The sequence below is a fragment of the Neofelis nebulosa genome, chromosome 2 (assembly GCF_028018385.1).
Source record: "Neofelis nebulosa isolate mNeoNeb1 chromosome 2, mNeoNeb1.pri, whole genome shotgun sequence".
Taxonomy (NCBI): domain Eukaryota; kingdom Metazoa; phylum Chordata; class Mammalia; order Carnivora; family Felidae; genus Neofelis; species Neofelis nebulosa.
This window is the reverse complement of record NC_080783.1, coordinates 168360531-168373722: the sequence shown is the minus strand read 5'-3', so window position 1 is coordinate 168373722 and position 13192 is coordinate 168360531. Positions and strand designations below refer to the sequence as shown.

General features: G+C 43.6%; 1 protein-coding gene across 1 annotated transcript in view; it reads left to right on the top strand.

The window, feature by feature from the left end:
• The first annotated feature begins 5979 nt into the window (after window positions 1-5979).
• The window catches only part of DNAJC6 (DnaJ heat shock protein family (Hsp40) member C6), a 152452-nt gene continuing 145239 nt past the window's right edge, over window positions 5980-13192 (top strand). Inside the window, exon 1 of the mRNA XM_058717107.1 lies at window positions 5980-6160. Within this exon, the coding sequence (XP_058573090.1) occupies window positions 6046-6160 (115 nt within the window). The 5' untranslated portion in view covers window positions 5980-6045. The remainder of the gene's footprint in view (window positions 6161-13192) is intronic.

The following is a 13192-nucleotide window of genomic DNA, read 5'->3' as shown; positions in this document are numbered from 1 at the left end:
AGCCAAGGCATCTGGAGATTTTTCAGCCAAGTCCTTGAGAAGCCTAGCAGTTTCAGCCTTCTCCCATTTAGAACCCAGCCATTGTCCTGTGAGGAGGTCCGAGCAACCATGTGGAGAAGAATCGAGGCTCTTGGCTAAGCACCCAGCTGACAGCCAGCACCATTTGTTAGCTGCGTGGGTGAGCCACCTGAGACGTCGACCTGCAAGCCCCGAACAAACCCAGATGATGTCATGTGGAGCAGAAATGAGCTGTCCCTTTTGAGCCCTGCCCAAATTGCAAAATAAATGATTGTTGTTGTGTTAAGCCATTAAGTTTTGGGGTGGTTTATTATGCAGCAAAAGATAACTGAAATCTATCAGAAGTCCTGAAAACATTTTACATGAGCAGTTTCTCCTCTCATACAAGGTCCCACTGCTGAAAATGTCATGGTTGGGAAGCTTTATGTAGGTATTACTCTTTAAATCTTGACTACATCATAATGCCATAAACTTGGAGAACTGTGGACTGAAAAATAAGTTTAAGTGGGGACTGCCCTTAATTGTTTCCTATACTAACAATAGTCCTGTTAGAATTGCCACTAGGGTAACTAGAAACAACACCATTAATTCTACTGGTTCCAAAGATACCTGAGATGCCGTTAGGCTAGACAGTTTCATTTATATTCTGGAGCCTTCTGTAAGGGAGGACTGACAACAGGACCCCTCAGGCATAAGAGAAGAGAGACATAGAATTAAATCATGAAGGTTAAAAGATGTGACTTTCACCAAAAATCAAGACCTTCTCATCCCTCTCTCTTTACACACACACACACACACACACACACACACACACACACACACACACTTCTTCATTGAAAAAGAAGATGCCATTCTGTTAAAATTTGTCATTGACTTTCTAAATGGACACAGTATTATAATAAGCTACCATATATTTTGCCTGTTGGGTTCATTACATGTAATAGTAAAACACTGCAAACCTCTGAGTTAGGTGCTATTTACTGCCTCCATTTTACAGATGGGGAAACTGAGCCTTAGAGAAGCTGGGCAAGTTGGTAAGTGGCAGAGCTAGAATTCACACAACTCTGCCTAGCTGGAAAGCCTAGGTTCTTTCTACCAGCCCCTTTCCCCCTTCTCTCTCTCTCTCTCTCTCTCACACACACACACACACACACACACGCAAACGCACACACACACACACACACAGGAGAATCTTGTATTCCATTGACTTTGAGGACTGTCGTTTTCATGTTTCTGGGCTTAGCTTTGTAAACACAATGACAGGAATGGAATTCAAGGTTTCTTTTCTTTTTGTTTTTGTTCCTACACCCAGTGATCCAGTTGTACAAATAAGTGGGCTTGTTTTGCATTTTTGACATTTGGAAAGAAATTCCATGTTGCTAGTGCTCATTAACGTGCCTGAGGGCACTTGGGTGTTTCTACTTAGATCTTCCTTCAGGCTGCATTCTTTTCCCATGGACTCCAGGGACTGGGGAGAAGGCTCCCCACTGGATCTGCCTGGAGCAAGCTGTGACTGTGGGAGCCAGAGGCTTTTGGCCTTGTTTCAGCTCTGAGCTGGAGGAGTGCCATGAAATCACATGATGTTTGGACTAAAAGGGCAAGCCAAAGAATGTCTTTCTCATCCTGCCCTGGCCAGTGAAATCCAAGCAGTGAGCAAGTGGGCCCCAAGTTGCTGCTTCGGTCCACTGGACAGGCCAGCACAATGGAAGAAAAGATGAGTCTCTAAGACAGGCCCACTGGGGCTCCTGTCACTTGGCACAATTCCAAAACCAGTGAGTAAGAGTCAGGACATACAGGGAAGGATGGTGGCAGATCCCAGAAGGAAATTTTTAGATTATCTGATTAAGTCCCCTCCACTAAAGGGAGCGAGGGTGGTAGTGGTGATTAAAGAAGTATAAGCTAGGAGAAGGGACCAATATTTTACAGATTATTGGGGTAATCAAGACTAGGTTCCAGGTGTCCTAACCCCAGGGCCAGGTAAGAGGACCCAAGAGCAAAGGGCGATCCTAGTCTAGGCTATGAGTTGGTGGCATGTGGCCACTATTCCTGAGTAGCACTGTTAATTAGATCACTTCTTCTGGGGCCTGTTTCTTTAGACTTTAGTCTGGATGCCATGGGGAGTGAAGGTTGGTGCAGAAGAAAAGTCAGCTTGTTGCTGATAGAGAAGATACTTGCAGTTTCCATGCTCTTCCCGGTCTCTTCCACTTTCCTTTCCTTATTATGTATCTTCCTATTCTTCTGGATTAGAAAAAGAATAATATAGGACTGTCACATTAGTACTTTTTGAGTGTCATTTATCTAGACCACTAAGGGCCTCATACCAAACTGAAATGTTAATCTAGCCTTTCTTGACCGACCTGAGTCGCTGTGCTCCTGTGACCTTTCGAAGTCCTCCTGGAGACCTAGCAGATGGTCCCTGGCTTCCCACAGTGAGCCAGGGCTCATGATACAGTTGAGTGTAGCCATGAAGGCAATCTAGGTTGAATCCTGGCTCAACCTTTTTTTCGATATTGGAGCAAACTATACTAAATTGTAGATATGTAACTTTTTTAAAAAATTAAAATTTTATTTTAAAAATGATTATAGGTTCACATGCAGTTGTAAAAACTAAAACAGAGACCCCACAATCACTTGTTTTTAATATAATGGTAACATTGTGCAAAACTCTAATCTAAAATCACAACCAGTATGTTGACACTGACACAGTCAAGGTTATAGTAACAGTTCCATCACCACAGAATTCCCTGTGCTGCCCTTTTATAGCCACAACTACCTCCCTCATTCCTTGCATCCACTATATATTCTCTATTTCTATAATTTCTCCATTTCAAGAATGTTCTATAAATGGAATCACACAGTATGCAAGCTTTTGGGATTGGTTTTTTTAAGTCAAGAAAATTCTCTGGAGATTTATATAGTTTGCTGCCTGTATCAGTAGTTTGTTACTTTTTATTTCTCAGTATCATTTTGTGGTCTGCAGGTACCACAACATGTTTAACCGTTCACCCATTTAAGGACATCTGACTTGTTTCCAGTTTTGGGCTATTACGAACAGAACTTGCATGTACATTTGTGTATAGGGTTTTGAGTGAACATAAGTTTTCTTAATTTCTGAGATGGGTACCCAAGGAGTACAATTGCTGGTCTTACAGTAGTTGTTTGTTTAGTTTTATAAGAAGCTGCTAAACTTTTCCAGAGTGTCTGTACCATTTTACATTCCTACTAGCAACGTATGACTAATCCAGTTTCTCCCTTTACATCCTTGCCAGCATTTGGTGTTGTCACTATATTTCCTTTGAGCCTTCCAATAGGTGTGTGTGATATCTCGTTATGGTTTTAATTTGTATTTCCTTAATGGTTAATGATGCTGTGTATCTTTTCATGTGCTTATTTACCATCTGTATATCCTCTTTAGTGACATATCTGTTCATGTCTTTTGCGCATTTTCTAATTGGATTTTTTTAATGTTGAGTTTTGAGAATTATTTATTTATTATAAATACGAGTCCTTTGTTGGATATGTAGTTTGCAAGTATTTTTGCCCAGTCTGTAGCCTGTCTTCTCTTCCTCTTAACAAAGTCATTCACAGACCAAAAGTACTTAATTTTGATAAGGCCCAATTTATTGATTTTTCCTCTTATGGATCACGCTTTTAGCAACAAGTCTAAGAACTCTTTGCTTAGCTCTAGATACTAGAAGATTTTATCCTACTTTGTTTTCCCAGAATTTTTATAGTTTTACATATCACATTTAAGCCTGCAACTCATTTGACTTGATTTTTGTATGAAGTTTGAGGTTTAGTTTTGAGGTTCATTTTTTTGCCAATGGATGTCCAGTTGTTCTAGCATTGCTTGTAGAAAAAGCTATCTTTCCTCTATTGGGTTGCTTTCACACAATGTCAAAAATCACTTGGGCATATTTATGTCTATGGGTTCATTTCTGGGTTCTTTATTCTGTTTCATTGATTTATGTGTCTATCCCTCTGACAACACCGCACTGTTTTGATAATTATAGTTTTATTGTAGGCCTTAATATCAGGTAGAGTAATTCTTACCACTTTATTTTCTTTTTCTGTGGAACTTACAAAATACACCCATGTATCTTTATCCAGATTCACCTATTATTTACATTTTGCTGCATTTCCTTATTACTTGCCCCCACTACAAACACACACAAATGTGTGTGTGAGCACATATATATATGTATATATATATATATATATATATACATATATATATATATATATATATATATACTTTTTTCCCCTAAACCATTTAAAGCTAAGTTGAATGCATCATGACCCTTTATTCCTAAATACCTTAATGTGTATTTAGGGATATTTTCTCACATAACCACAGTGTACTTATCAACTCCAATCAATTTCTCATTGGTAAACACTTTATCTACTCTGCTATCAATATTTCGATTTTTTTGAAAGTTGGCCCAGATGATAAAAGCCTCCAGTACTTGGTGTGGTCTAGGGCCAGGTATTTTTGTTGCCAGGTCTCCTTAGCCTCTTTTAACCTAGAACATCTCCACAGCCTTTCTTCATCTTTTAAGATGTTGGAAGAATACTGTACCACACCCGCTCCCACTTTTTATTTTAATGGTTATTTATTTTTGAGAGAGAGTGAATAGGGGAGGGGCAGGGGGAAGGACAGAGGATATGAAGCGGGCTCTGCACTGACAGCAGAGAATGGATGCGGGGCTCTAACTCATGAACCCTGAGATCATGACCTGAGCCAAAGTCGGAGGCTGAAGGAACAAATGAACTGAGCCATCCGGGGGCCCCTACCGTTCCCACTTTTAAAGTGCAGTCCTCATTTGGAGTTTACCTTAGATTTCCCTATGATTAGATTCAGGTTGTGCATTTGTGGCCAAAATATTACAAAGCTGATGTGCCTTTCTCTAGTGTAACACATCTGGAGGCATTTACATTTTATCTGCCTCCTTTGGTGATTTTAATTTTGATCACCTGGTGAAGCTGTGTATGATATTTGGGCCTTGAAAAATGGCAGTTTCATGATTCAACCGGCATACAACTTTTATTAAGGCTTTATAAGTGGAACCTGTCCTCTCTGATGCTGTTTGTTTTATCTGTAAAGTGTGGATATTAATAATTTCTCTCCCCTTGAGTATCTTTGGGAGAGTTAAATAAGGTAATGTATGTAAAATCTGGCACATAAAAACCACCCCATAAATATTAGTTATTCTTACTGCAGCCAGGCAAGCATTAAGGGATCTTGATTTGGAGCTTCCTCCCAGACACTTCCAATTACAAGTAAAATAGAGACAGAGACAAAGTGACGTGGGGCAGGGGGGTCTCTGCTCTACCATTTTGGGTTCCTCAATTGTAAAATGGGAAAATGCCTCCCACCCCACAGGATGCTGTGAGGCTTAATAGCATGTATGTAAAAGTGCCAAAGTGACATAGAATGGGTTCTCAAAAAATCATGAGCTGTTGTAAGAGGAAAGTAGGAACATCTGTTAGATTTTAAAAAATATGTATTTTTTAAATATAATGTGGGATCATTCTGAGGCAACAGGAAGGCATGAAAAAATACACCTAGAGCCCAGAACTTGGGAAACGTCACCATTTACCTCTGGGCAGACGACTTATAACCTCCGCGAGCTTCAATTTGATCATTTGCAATTTGGGGATAAAATCAGTGCACCTCCCCGGGGGTTCCGGTGTTAGGCAATGATGCCTCGCGGGACCTGGCACTCCATCGACGTCTCTTGAATGAAGGACGGGGGAACTAAAGCGTTCACCTGCAAAGCCGCCGGGCACTCCGTGCTTCCCTGGGGGGCGTCTCGAAGCAGCGTCCGCGCGTCGGGCCGCCGCACCCCGCAGGCTGGGCGCAAGGCACCGCCCCCCCCCATCCCCACCCCGGCCGCAAGCTCCTCCCCCGGCGGCCGCGTCCACCCCGGCGACCGCCCGGCACCTGCAGAAGCGTGGCGGCGGGGGCAGCGCTAGGCCACCCTTGGGCGGCGGCGGCGGCAGCGGGGGAGGGGCGCGGGCGCACAGATGGGAGCAACTGAGAAGGGCGGCAAGAAGAGCCGGAGGCTGTTTTCTTCGCTGCGGCCGTGGAAGGCGACCCGGCGGCTGTGGAGGACGCGCTCGGCTCCCAAGGCGGCGCAGGGTGAGTGTGGTCCTGCCGGGGGACCTGTTACCGCGCGCGGCCGGCGCGGCCTCGACTGCAGGGGGGCCGCGGTGGCTCCCGCAGCCGTAGGCGGCGGCTCGCGCCCACCTCTCCGCCCCTGGGACCTGAGAACCGGGGCGGCGCGGCCAGGATGACCCTCGGCCCTGTGACAAGACCACCCCCCGCCCCCAGCTTTCCCGGGGCTGCTCGCCGAAGTGCGGGGGTCGGTCTGGCACTGTCCCCTCTCTCCCTCTACCCCTTGGCCCCTTAGGCATCTGTTGTTGGGCCGGGTGGTTGCAGCTTGTTTCCCGCAGAAGCCCCTGTGTGTACCTTTGACCCTGGACAGAAGGAATTCAGGGTGCCTTGGGGACACGGTTTACTCAGGTTTGTGTCTCGCCCGACACCTGGCCGGGTGCCTGCAATGCAGTAGCCTTTTGGGGGAATGAATCCGGACCCAAGGCTACCTTCAAGGTCTTCTCCATCTAGACCCACCCCCTTTCCAACCTGTCTGCGGTGATTCCCTGTTACCGCCTGAGCTCTACTCCTAAGAAACTACTTCCCAAACGCATTCCACCCTGTCCCCACGAGGGCCTTAACTCACATTTATTCAGTCACCGATCCACTCCATTCATTGTGGCCACGGTTTTTATTGCGCTTTTGCCGTGTGCCAGGGCCTGGAATGAACAAGGTAGGCAAGGCCCAGCTCTTGGCACTACTTCTAGAGGGGGAAACGGACATTACACACATAAAACGGCTTAACATCCCCATTACCAATTGCTGTGTGTGCTGGGAAGGAATCCCACAGTCTGCTGGGAGAGGGAAAAAGGCAGAGGCGCCCTGGCTTACACGGCTGATGGATGGACAGGGAAGACCTCTCTGAGGCAACATGATTTAAGCGGAGACCTGAAGACTGAGTAGGAGTTACTCCAGCATGGAGCCTGGGGAGAGTGTTCCTGTCAGAGAGAAATACAAGTGGGAACATTCCCAGTGTGCCTGAGACTAGCAAGGGGAAGGTGAGGGAGGCAGGACCTGGATCAGGGTCTGGGTAGGACATGAGGAGGAGCTTGGTTTTTCTTTCTAAAGTGAGCCGGGAAGCTACTGAAGTGTTCTAAGCCGGGACATGACTTGATCTGCTAACTCACTGCCTTGTGCGTATTTGTAATGGCCATCCATGCCTTATTCTCTCAGCCCGCCTGTCCATCAGGGGTGCACAAATGCCATTTTCTCTGTGAAGGCCTTCCTCAGGTTTCTGCCACCTGTAACCTCTTCTTTTAGTATGTCCTCACCTCTACGGCATCTGTCACTGTTCATCTGGTATTTTAGATTCCACGTGGGCAGGCTCTCATCTACTTCATCTTTATATCCCCTACCAGGCTAAGTCCGGGCTTGGTACCTTCTAGATACCTGTTTGCTAGTATGTGTGTGAGTGTGTGTGTGTGTGTGTGAGTGTGTGTGGGAGGAGGTGGGGGTGGGGTAGGTTCTGTCTTGTTCTTTCTGTTTCCATCATCTGAGGATTCTTTTTCTGAGAGACTGACATGTCTTGATTTCTAAAATGGCCGACCTGACCCAGGGCAGAAACTACATTGCACCAGGGCCCTGTCATAGATACAGTGGTCACCCCACCCACCTCCACTGCAAGATTGTTTTGAAGATTAAATGAATTGATGAGCTGAATGTGTTAATCATTGTAAAGTGCTGGCACACAGTAAACATTCTAAAACTAAATTGGATGAAGAGCAAGAATTGTCTTTTAAATATTTATTTATTGCATTAGAAAACAAGCTTTTCTATTGTCGGTCATTAGAGCAACACTGGCGTGGTACGGTCATCTTTCTGGCTTTCAAAGAATGGGTTATTACTTTTAGTCAATGCACAATTAAATTCCTTCCCCACTGCCATTGAACTGTTGTTGAAACTTCATAGGCCTGAAGGCTGACCACCCCTTTTCTTTAGTTTGCCTGAGGAGTCAAAGAGAAGGGTTATTGCAACAAGTATTCCTTGAGTGATAATTATATGGAGAGTGTAATTCCAGGTGTTGTGTGAACTTTTACGAAAGAGGACTAAATGGACATTCCCACTGTAGTAAAATGGATTATAATAAGTTTTCTAGTTCTATAGTTTTTTTTTTTTTTAATGTTTATTTTTCTGAGATAGAGAGCACCAGCAGGGGAGGGGCAGAGAGAGAGCAGGACAGAGGATCCCAGGTGGGCTCCACACTGCAGAGAATCCCTGCAGGGCTCAAGCTCACTAACCCAACTGTGAGATCATGACCTGAGCCCAAGTCGGTGCTCAACCGACTGAGCCACCCAGGTGCCACTCTAGTTCTATGGTTTTTAAAGCCAGGTCTATACTGTGTACATAGCTATCCTGTTCTCTCTTCTCTGTTTCTGTCCTAGAGTTCACCCATGGCTTCTTGGGGCTCATTGCCATGCCATACCTCTTTTTTCTTAAGTAAGATCTTGGTCAATCACTATATTTCTCTATTTCCCCCTCTCCTCTACAACCATTGTAATGTCTTACGTTATGTACTTTACAGCTTATAGAATAGGTCAACTATAAGATCTTGTTTCATTTTGACAGCACCCTGGAAGGAGGGAGGGCAGATGGTGTTTATTTCCCCCATTTTATAGATGAGAAGGTGAACCAAGAGACAGTGACTTGCGGGAGGCCATATGGCTGGTGAGTGGCAGAGTCAGGCCTGACTGCCCATACATTCTTTCTGCCACATCTCCCTCCACGAAAATGCAGAGAAGTAAAATCAATAAATATCTTACAATGAAAGAAATCCATATCCCAATTTTATTTGATATCTTTTTTAAAGGTGGTCTGAATTTCTCATAATGATGGGGCATCATTTCATAATTGATAGCCACCAATTTGGGCATCTAGAATCATATACTTTGGTGCCAGACTCTGATTTGAATCTGCCATCAGTAAGTGGCACAGTAATAAGCTGTATGATCTTGGGCAAGGTGCTAAATCTTTCCAAAACTTAGTCATGTATCACATATGTAAATAAAATAGAGATGATATAAACATAAACAAAAGAGAGATGGTAATTCCTATGTCATAAGTTACAGTGATGATCAAATGAGTTAATGTATATGAAGTGCCTGGGACACAGCTCACAAGGTGGTAGTTATTATTTTTATTAATATTAGTTCAGATAGTCTACCATACAATCACATCCCAATGATGGTTAGTCATGAGGCTGGAGAGCTCGGTAACCTGTGGGAATAAAACATAGCCGGAAGCTCGTTAGGGGCAGCTGTTCCTTCTGTACTAACCAGGAGGTCTTCCACACCACCCTTTTTTATTCCACCAGGGTTGCAAGTGAGAAGTAGTTTAGCTTTGGGGACTCTTGGCATCTTTTCAGCCTAACACTGTGTCCTGAATGCAGCAGATATTCAATAAATTGTGTTTTTAATGAAAAGATCCTTTTGGATATGGAGGTATATCCAAAGAGAATGCACCTGAAATTTACCATATGATCATTTGTGACTGTAAGTAGGATAAATACCTAGAAGGACAATTACTGGGTTAGAAGTATATGCTTTTTTAATTTGGAAAGATAGCTGATCTCCATACATGTGCTAATCTCGTTCCTAGCAGGAGTGTGTACAATTCTTGATTCCTTACATCCTGTCAGACTTTTTAATGCTTGCCCATTTCATGAATGTGAAATGGTACTGCACTATTGTTTTATATTAAATTTCCTTGACAAATAATGAAGTGAAGATCTTTTCACATGAATATTGGCTGTGTGTGAATAAGGCCTATTCATCTCTTTTCCCATTTTTTTTATTAAAAAGTTTTTTTTTAATGTTTATTTATTTTTGAGAGAGAGACACACCAAGCACAAGCAGGGAAGGGGCAAAGAGAGGGAGACACAGAATCTGAAGCAGGCTCCAGGCTCTGAGCTGTCAGCACAGAGCCCAACGCAGGGCTCGAACTCATGGACTTTGAGATCATGTCCTGAGCCGAAGTCAGATGCTTAACAGACTGAGACACCCAGGCGCCCCTCCCATTTTTTTTTTTTTTTAACTTGATGGTTTGTCTTTTTCTTATTCACTTACAGTTCTTTAAATAGTCTGGATACTGGTGCACCTGGGTGGCTCAGTCGGTTAGGCATCTGACTCTCGGTTTCAGCTCAGATCACAATCTTATGGTTTGTGAGTTCGAGCCCCAGGTCAGGCTCTGTGCTGATAGTACAGAACCTGCTTGGGATTCTCCCTCTTTCTCTCCTCCCCACTTCCCACACTGTCTCTCAAAATAAATAAATAAACATTAAAAAATAAGTAAATACTCTGGATATTAATCATTTGTTGGCTTATATGTCCAAACAACTTTAAAAAATATACCTAAGCATTCAAGCTTTTCCTAATGGGAATATGAAGAAGCTATTTCCAATGGAAATTAACCCTCCAAATGCTTCCAGCCTTTCTAAAAGAACTACATTTTAGGCAAATATCAAAACTTTTAGGTTACAGAGAAGGAAGTGAATAGTTGGTGAAAGTATTTTTTAAGAAGTAGACCTTGAAATAATGGAAGAAAACTGGCTCTGAGTTTCTCCCACCAGAAATTACCTCCCGCCAAGCCTTGGTGGGGCAAAGAGCCCTTTCCTGAGCTGTAGTCTTCCCCAGGAAAGACAGAGATTGGAACTATAGCCAGTCTCTGTCAGCATATGTGCTTTCCAGGACAAGTTACTTGGAGAGGAGGACAGGTGATCTTCAGTTAAATTCCTCACTGCCATTTTCTAGCCATATGCCCCTAAAAAGGTCACATTGAGTGGAGATAATGATTACTACCTAGGGATATTGGAAAGATCAAATGGGATCATAAATATGAAAGGTCTATGTAAATATGAGGATATTTGCTAGGCTCTGTGAAGTAATCAACACTGACAGAGTGGAAAAGACTCACTGACCTGTGATCTTTAGGCTCTCTTTCTCCCCCTAGCATCTGTTCTGCATACAGGTGCATGATTGTTGAACAGTGGTTATCCAAGCGTGGTCTCCAGAGTAGCAGCATCAACATCTCCTGGAACTTGTTAAAAATGCAAATTGTTGGCTCCCACCTCAGAGCTACCAAATGAGAAACCAGAAGTAGGGTCTAGCAATATGTTTTAAAGTTGTTTTTTTTTAAAGTTTATTCATTTTTGAGAGACAGAGTGCAAGCGGGAGGTGGGTTGGAGAGAGACGGAAACACAGAATCTGAAGCAGGCTCCAGGCTCTGAGCTGTGAGCACAGAGCCTGACCTGGGGCTTGAACTCACGAGCTGTGAGATCATGACCTGAGCTGAAGTGGGACGCTTAACCAACTGAGCCACCCAGGCGCCCCTAGAGATCTGTTTTAACAAGGCTTGCAGTAATTTTGATGTATGCTAAAGTTTGAGAAACTCTGGCCCAGTGGGATCTGCAAAGGCTTTAAAGTCAGCAAATATGGGTTCTAAATGTTAACTCTCCCATTTGCCATGAGTAACTTCCAGCATGAGCAAGTTACTGGGCCTCTCTTGGGCTTGCAAACTCTCATCCATAAAAGGAAGAAGGTATCACCTCCCTCACAATGTTGTTTTGAGAAAAAAGTATCCTAGCTGCACTTCTTTTTAGTTATGTATCCTTTGGCAAGTCACTCTTCATTTCTGCCTCACTTTTTTCTCCTCTAAAAAAGATGGAACGGCAAGTGTTAACACAACTGCACTGCTTGCTCTGTGCCAGCCACTGTTCAAAACCTGTGCATATTTTTATGTTATTTAATTTTGATGATAACCTTGTTTTAACCACCTCTGTTTTACAGATGAGAAAATTGAAGCGCAGAGAGGTTAAATAACGTTTCCAAAGTTATGCACTGGGATGCAAAGCCAGGCAGTGTTCTGTGAAAGTCTTTGCTTTAAACACAATGCTTGGCAAATAAATTCCCAATAAATGTATGAAGATGATGTTAAGAAGAGTGCTTGGGACAGAGCTGGTGTTCCAAGTAGCAATTCCTTCTTCGTTGTCTTGTAGCTTGGCTTCATGCGAGCCTACCTAGCTTTTCTTACAGTCATGCTGCCCTCCTCTGTGGTGACCCTCATCACAGACCTTCCTCCACCCCCAGTCAGCAATTTTTCTCTCTCTGTTTCACCTCCTTTATGGCCAGACAGATGCTCTGAGCAAACCATACAGGGGCTTGGCTGGATGGAGGAAGATTGAATGTGGCAGTGCCTGCCATCACCACCTCAGCATGTTTTGGGAATGGATGACTAAGCTAGAAGAGGGTCGGGGCAAGTCATTGAAAGGTCATTAGGTCTGCCTAATTTGGAACATAAGCTTCAAGTCTCTTTTGCTCTCAAATTTCCAAGAGAACGTAAAAGATCTTTTTTGCTCAGTTTTTCGTCAGAGTAAAATTTACAGCTAGGAAGTTGAACCCACAATATTAACAGCCACATTTTCTCTTTCGCTTTTGTTTGAAAGGGACAATAAAAAGCCTTATTCTTGTTCAGTTCAGGGTTTCACTCATTGTTCTTGAAAATTCCATTTGGTCTTGCTCTCAAGATGGCCTCCCTTACTGGGCATGAGTCACTGGTCTGGTGACTCAGAAGTGGCATCAACCAAGACAAGGCCTGTGCAGAGCTGTGAAAGGACTTGGTGGCCAGTGGAGCCTGTCTGAGCTTTCGCTAAATCCAGTTATTGAGATAGGGGATAGTTTCCATTAATGGTTGTTTACAGTGCTCCTTGGTACCAGCTTGTTTAAAGTGTGGGGTCTGTCAGAGACATTGCTTTATTTTGGAAAGCTCCAAGGCTTGAGCCCATTCTTGTCTGGGTGGGACCTTGGGGTTTACTGTGGGGTAGGACAAGGCTTCTGAGAATTCGCCTGACCCTGCTTGGACTGGCCCCAGAATCAGAGGTCTAAGGCTTCTATAAATATTGTAGCAGGAGGGGAAAATAAAGGCTCAAAAAGAGCCTTTGAAAAGGACTTTGAACCTCTTTCCACTTAATTTTCTTTTAATTCAATTAAGGATGGATAGAGAGATGAACAGATACGTGATAAAGCA